At 37.0% G+C, this 7,951-nt stretch overlaps 1 protein-coding gene across 1 annotated transcript in view; it reads left to right on the top strand.

Moving 5' to 3' along the window:
- The first annotated feature begins 435 nt into the window (after nucleotides 1-435).
- Nucleotides 436-7,951, top strand: part of LOC139510831 (uncharacterized) — a 125,904-nt gene continuing 118,388 nt past the window's right edge. The window contains exons 1-3 of the mRNA XM_071297367.1: nucleotides 436-3,525; nucleotides 3,706-4,221; nucleotides 5,110-7,809. Coding sequence (XP_071153468.1) covers nucleotides 456-3,525; nucleotides 3,706-4,221; nucleotides 5,110-7,809 — 6,286 coding nt within the window. The 5' untranslated portion in view covers nucleotides 436-455. The remainder of the gene's footprint in view (nucleotides 3,526-3,705; nucleotides 4,222-5,109; nucleotides 7,810-7,951) is intronic.

Genomic DNA, 7,951 nt, shown 5'->3' with positions numbered 1-7,951 from the left:
TCCCCAGAAAATAGGGGCCCGGGCCTCCTGCCCCCTTAATCCGCCTCTGACCTGCATTTGGACAAGATATATAAAATAAAAAAGATTATCAATGAGACAACTATCCACCAAAGGACAATAATGTGAACACCTTCAGGTCATACTACAGCCTTTAACAATGAGCAAAATACATATATAAATCTTGTAATTGCTCTGCTGACCAAGTTTTTATATCTCAAATCTTTAAAACCTGACAAAAGTAATTGCTGTTTCAATTTTACATAGGCATTTTGCTCCTTTATGATAAAAAACAAACATCGATGGGAGCAGAAACCGAATATATGACCCATAAAATAACGAACACGATACATTACCAATTAAATAAACACAATAGATTAAAACCCATCATATTTAAGATTTCTTTTATGTTTTTCAGTGCCAAAATGTTAATAATAGGACGACGGATAAAAACTTCAATGGCAGTTAGAATTTTAATTGCACTGCTTTTCATGGGATCTATTGCTTTGTCGAACACAACAGATTCTTCTGCTACAACGACAGACTCTACTGCTACAACGACAGACTCTACGGCTACATCGACAGACTCTACTGCTACATTGACAGACTCTACTGCTACAACGACTTTAAATATAGCAGAAACTACAACGGAACTGACGACAGAAACAGCTGGCACAACAGAAACGTCAAATAATGCAACGAGCAAAACAACTGTAGATACTGCTGACACAACAATTGTTGTTACAACAGAAACAGCTACAAATACTGCAGATTATACAACTGATGTTACAACAGAAACAGCTACAAATACTGCAGATACGACAACTGATGTCACAACAGAAACAGCTACAAATACTGCAGATACGACAACTTATGTTACAACAGAAGCAGCTACAATAACTGCAGATTCTACAACTGATGTTGCAACAGAAACAGCTACATCTTCTGCAGATTCTACAACTGATGTTACAACAGAAACAGCTACAAATATTGCAGATTCTACAACTGGTGTTACAACAGAAACAGCTACAAATACTGCAGAAACAACAACTGATGTTACAACAGAAACAGCTACAAATATTGCAGATTATACAACTGATGTTACAACAGAAACAGCTACAATTACTGCAGATTCTACAACTGATGTCACAACAGAAACAGCTACAAATACTGCAGATACGACAACTTATGTTACAACAGAAGCAGCTACAAATACTGCAGATACGACAACTTATGTTACAACAGAAGCAGCTACAATTACTTCAGATTCTACAACTGATGTCACAACAGAAACAGCTACAAATACTGCAGATTCTACAACTTATGTTACAACAGAAGCAGCTACAAATACTGCAGATACGACAACTTATGTTACAACAGAAACAGCTACAATTACTGCAGATTCTACAACTGATGTTACAACAGAAACAGCTACAAATACTGCAGATTATACAACTGATGTTACAACAGAAACAGCTACAAATATTGCAGATTATACAACTGATGTTACAACAGAAACAGCTACAAATACTGCAGATTATACAACTGATGTTACAACAGAAACTGCTACAAATACTGCAGATACGACAACTGATGTTACAACAGAAACTGCTACAAATATTGCAGATTATACAACTGATGTAACAACAGAAACAGCTACAAATACTGCAGATTTTACAACTGATGTTACAACAGAAACAGCTACAATTACTGCAGATTCTACAACTGATGTTACAACAGAAACAGCTACAAATACTGCAAATTCTACAACTGATGTTACAACAGAAACAACAACTACCACAGATGCAACATCTATAGAGACCACAACTGATGCATCAAGTTTAGAAACGACCACAGCAGCAACAACATTAGACACCGCAACTGAGGCAACTACTTCAGAAACTACAACTGAAGTAACTACCTTAGTAGATACAACTGAAGAAACTACCATGGAAACAACAACTGAAGGAACTACCTTAGAAACTACAACTGAAGGAAATACTTTAGAAACTACAACAGATGGAACTACCTCAGAAAATTCCACTGACGGAACTACTTTAGAAACTACAACTGAAGGAACTACCTTAGAAACTACAACAGAACTAACTACCTTAGATACTACAACTGAAGGAACTACTTTAGAAACTACAACAGAACTAACTACCTTAGATACTACAACTGAAGGAACTACCTTAGAAACTACAACAGAACTAACTACCTTAGAAACTACAACTGAAGGAACTACCTCAGAAACTATAACTGAAGGAACTACCTTAGTAACTTCAACTGAGGGAACTACTTTAGAAACTACAACTGAAGGTACTACGTTGGAAACTACAACTGAAGGAACTACGTCAGAAACTACAACTGAAGGATCCACCTTAGAAACTACAACTGAGGGAACTACTTTAGAAACGACAACAGAAAGAACTACTTTTGTTACGACAACTAAACGAACAACCTCAGAAACTACAACTGAAGGAACTACCTTAGAAACTACAACTGAAGGAACCACCTTAGAAACTACAACTGAGGGAACTACTTTAGAAACGACAACAGAAGGAACTACAATAGAAACTACAACGGAAGGAACCACTTTAGAAACTACCACTGAAGGAACTACCTTAGAAACTACAACTGAAGGAACTACTTCAGAAACTACAACTGAAGGAACTACCTTAGACACTACAACTGAGGGAACCACCTTAGAAACTACAACTGAGGGAACTACCTTAGAAACTACAACTCAGGGAACCACCTTAGAAACTACAACTGAGGGAACTACCTTAGAAACAACAACTGAAGGAACTACCTCAGACACTACAACTGAAGGAACTACATTAGAAAGTACGACTGAAGGAACTACCTTACTAACAACAACTGAGGGAACTACTTTAGAAACTACAACTGAGGGAACTACCATAGAAACTACAACTGATGGAACTACCTTAGAAACAACAACTGAAGGAACTACCTTAGACACTTCAACTGAAGGAACTACATTAGAAAGAACGACTGAAGGAACTACGTTAGATACTACAACTGAAGGAACTACCTTAGAAACAACAACTGAAGGAACTACTTTAGATACTACAACTGAAGGAACTACCTTGGAAACTACAACTGAAGGAACTACATTAGAAAGTTCAACTGACGGAACTACTTTAGATACTACAACCGAAGGAACTACTTTAGAAACTACAACTCAAGGAACTACCTTAGAAACAATAACTGAGGGAACTACCTTGGAAACTACAACTGAAGGAACTACATTAGAAAGTACAACTGAAGGAACTACTTTAAAAACGACAACTGAAGGAACTACTTTAGAAACTACAACTGAAGGAACTACCTTAGAAACAATAACTGAGGGAACTACCTTAGAAACTACAACAGAAGGGACTACCTTAGAAACTACAACTGAAGGAACTACTTTAGAAACTACAACTGAAGGAACTACCTTAGAAACTACAACTGACGGCACTACCTTAGAAACTACAACTGAAGGAACTACCTTAGAAACTACAAGTGAGGGAGCTACTTTAGAAACTACAACTGAAGGATCTACCTTAGAAACTACAACAGAAGGAACTACCTTAGATACTACAACTGAAGGAACTACTTTAGAAACAACAACTGAAGAAACTACTTTAGAAACTACAACTGAAAGAACTACCTTAGAAACAACAACTGAAAGAACCACTTTAGAAACTACAACTGAAGGAACCACTTTAGAAACTACAACTGAGGGAACTTCCTTAGAAACTACAACTGAAAAAACTACTTTAGAAACTAAAACTGATGGAACTACCTTGGAAACTACAACTGAAGGAACTACGTTGGAAACTACAACTGAAGGAACTACGTCAGAAACTACAACTGAAGGAACTACCTTAGAAACAACAACTGAAGGAACCACCTTAGAAACTACAACTGAGGAAACTACCTTAGTAACAACAACTGAGGGAACTACCTTAGAAACTACAACTGAGGGAACTACTTTAGAAACTACAACTAAAGGAACTTCTTCAGAAACTACAACTGAGGGAACTACCTTAGAAACTACAGCTGAAGGAACTACCTTAGAAGCTACAACTGAAGGACCCACCTTAGAAACTACAACTGAAGGGACTTCTTTAGAAACTACAACTGAAGGAAGTACTTTAGAAACCACAACTGAAGGAACAACCTTGGAAACTACAACTGAAGTGACTACATTAGAAAGTGCAACCGAAGGAACTACTTTAGAAACAACAACCGAAGTTACTACTTTAGAAACTACAACTGAAGGAACTACCTTAGAAATAACAACTGAGGGAACTACCTTAGAAACTAGAACAGAAGGGACTACCTTAGAAACTACAACTGAAGGAACTTCTTTAGAAACTACAACTGAAGGAACTACCTTAGAAACTACAACTGAAAGAACTACCTTAGAAACTACAACTGAAGGAACTACCTTAGAAACTACAACTGAGGGAACTACTTTAGAAACTACAACTGAAGGAACTACATTAGAAACTACAACAGAAGGAACTATCTTAGATACTACAACTGAAAAAACTACCTTAGAAACTACAACTGAAGGAACTACTTTAGAAACTACACCTGTAGGAACCACTTTAGAAACTACAACTGAAGGAACTACTTTAGAAACTACAACTAAAGGAACCACTTTAGAAACTACAACTGAAGGAACTACTTTAGAAACTACAACTGAAGGAACTACCTTAGACACTACAACTGAAGGAACCACTTTAGAAACTACAACTGAAGGAACTATCTTAGAAACTACAACTGAAGGAACTACTTTAGAAACTACAACTGAAGGAACTACTTTAGAAACTATAACTGAAGGAACTACCTTAGAAACTACAACTGAGGGAACTCCCTTAGAAACGACAACTGATGGAACTACTTTAGAAACTACAACTGAAGGAACAACCTTAGTAACTACAACTGATGGAACTACTTTAGAAACTACAACTGAAGGAACTACCTTAGAAACTACAACTGAAGGAACTACCTTAGAAACTACAACCGAGGGAACTACCTTAGAAACAACAACTGAGGGAACTACCTTAAAAAGTACAACTGAGGGAACTATTTTAGAAACTACAACTGAAGGAACTACTTTAGAAACTACAACTGAAGGAACTACCTTAGAAACTACAACTAAAGGAACTACCTTAGAAACTACAACTGAAGGAACTACTTTAGAAACTACAACTGAAGGAACTACCTTAGAAACTACAACTGAGGGAACTACCTTAGAAACAACAACTGAGGGAACTATCTTAGAAACTACAACAGAAGGGACTACCTTAGAAACTACAACTGAAGGAACTACTTTAGAAACTACAACTGACGGATCAACTTTAGATACTACAACTGAAGGAACTACCTTGGAAACTACAACTGAAGGAACTACATTAGAAAGTACAACTGACGGAACTACCTTAGAAACTACAACTGAAGGAACAACCTTAGTAACTACAACTGATGGAACTATTTTAGAAAGTACAACTGAAGGAACTACCTTAGAAACTACAACTGAAGGAACCACCTTAGAAACTACAACTGAGGGAACTACCTTAGAAACAACAACTGAGAGAACTACCTTAGAAAGTACAACTGAGGGAACTACTTTAGAAACTACAACTGAAGGAACTACTTTAGAAACTACAACTGAAGGAACTACCTTAGAAACTACAACTGAAGGAACTACTTTAGAAACTACAACTGAAGGAACTACATTAGAAACTACAACTGAGGGAACTACCTTAGAAACAACAACTGAGGGAACTACCTTAGAAACTACAACAGACGGGACTACCTTAGAAACTACAACTGAAGGAACTACTTTAGAAACTACAACTGACGGATCAACTTTAGATACTACAACTGAAGGAACTACCTTGGAAACTATAACTGAAGGAACTACATTAGAAAGTACAACTGAAGGAACTACTTTAGAAACAACAACTGAAGGAACTACTTTAGAAACTACAACTGAGGGAACTACCTTAGAAACAACAACTGAGGGAACAGCCATAGAAACTACAGCAGAAGGGACTACCTTAGAAACTACAACTGAAGGAACTACTTTAGAAACTACAACTGAAGGAACTACCTTAGAAACTACAACTGAAGGAACTACCTTAGAAACTACAACTGAAGGAACTACCTTAGAAACTACAACTGAGGGAACTACTTTAGAAACTACAACTGAAGGAACTGCCTTAGAAACTACAACAGAAGGAACTACATTAGATACTACAACTGAAGGAACTACCTTAGAAACTACAACTGAAGGAACTACTTTAGTAACTACAACTGACGGAACTACTTTAGAAACTACAACTGAAGGAACTACCTTAGACACTACAACTGAAGGAACCACTTTAGAAACTACAACTGAAGGAACTACCATAGAAACTACACCTGTAGGAACTACCTTAGAAACTACAACTGAAGGAACTACTTTAGAAACTACAACTGAAGGAACTACCTTAGAAACTACAACTGAAGGAACTACTGTAGAACCTACAACTGAAGGAACTACCTTAGAAACTGCAACTGAAGGAACTACTTTAGAAACTACAACTAAAGGAACCACTTTAGAAACTACAACTGAAGGAACTACCTTAGAATTTACAACTGAAGAAACTACTTTAGAAACTACAACTGAAGGAACTACCTTAGAAACTACAACTGAAGGAACTACTTTAGAAACTACACCTGTAGGAACTACCTTAGATACTACAACTGAAGGAACTACATTAGAAACTACAACTGAAGGAACTACCTTTGAAACTACAACTGAAGGAACTACTTTAGAAACTACAACTGAAGGAACTACCTTAGACACTACAACTGAAGGAACCACTTTAGAAACTACAACTGAAGGAACTACCTTAGAAACTACAACTGAAGGAACAACTTTAGAAACTACAACTGAAGGAACTACCTTAGAAACTACAACTGAGGGAACTCCCTTAGAAACGACAACTGAAAGAACTACCTTAGAAACTACAACTGAAGGAACTACCTTAGAAACTACAACTGAAGGAACTACATTAGAAACTACAACTGAAGGAACTACCTTAGTAACTACAACTGATGGAACTACCTTAGAAACGACATCTGAAGGAACTACCTTAGAAACTACAACTGAAGGAACCACCTTAGAAACTACAACTGAGGGAACTACCTTAGAAACAACAACTGAGGGAACTACCTTAGAAACTACAACTCAGAGAACTACTTTAGAAACTACAACTGAAGGAACTACTTCAGAAACTACAACTGAAGGAACTACCTTAGAAACTACAACTGAAGGAACTACCTTAGAAACTACAACTGAAGGAACTACCTTAGAAACTACAACTGAAGGAACTACCTTAGAAACTACAACTGAGGGATCTACTTTAGAAACTACAACTGAAGGAACCACCTTAGAAACTACAACTGAAGGAACTACCTTAGAAACTACAACTGAAGGAACTACCTTAGAAACTACAACTGAAGGAACTACCTTTGAAACGACAACTGAAGGAACTACTGTAGAACCTACAACTGAAGGAACTACTTTAGAAACTACAACTGAGGCTTCAACGTTAGAATCTACAACTGAGGCGACTACAACAAAGACAACAACATATGAATATACAACAGCTGCAACGACTTTAGAAACCACAAAATCGCCAGATATCACAACCCAGCCAGTTACAACAACAACAATGTCAACAACAACTTCTACACAAACATTAACCACAGTACAGACAACAGCTGCTGCTGCACGTGCTTCAGGTATGATATTTTCCCCCCTAAATGTTGCCATATAAACATGTGCCAATTTGTTAGGAAAAAAGTAGATAAACCGTGACAGGTTTGCATTTCTTTGGTTTTATCGACATAAGGAACTCGATTATAAATAACCATATCTGTTGTA

Source organism: Mytilus edulis, chromosome 2, assembly GCF_963676685.1.
Source record: "Mytilus edulis chromosome 2, xbMytEdul2.2, whole genome shotgun sequence".
Classification (NCBI taxonomy): domain Eukaryota; kingdom Metazoa; phylum Mollusca; class Bivalvia; order Mytilida; family Mytilidae; genus Mytilus; species Mytilus edulis.
The sequence above is the reverse complement of the archived record's forward strand: the minus strand, read 5'-3'. Positions and strand labels throughout refer to the sequence as shown.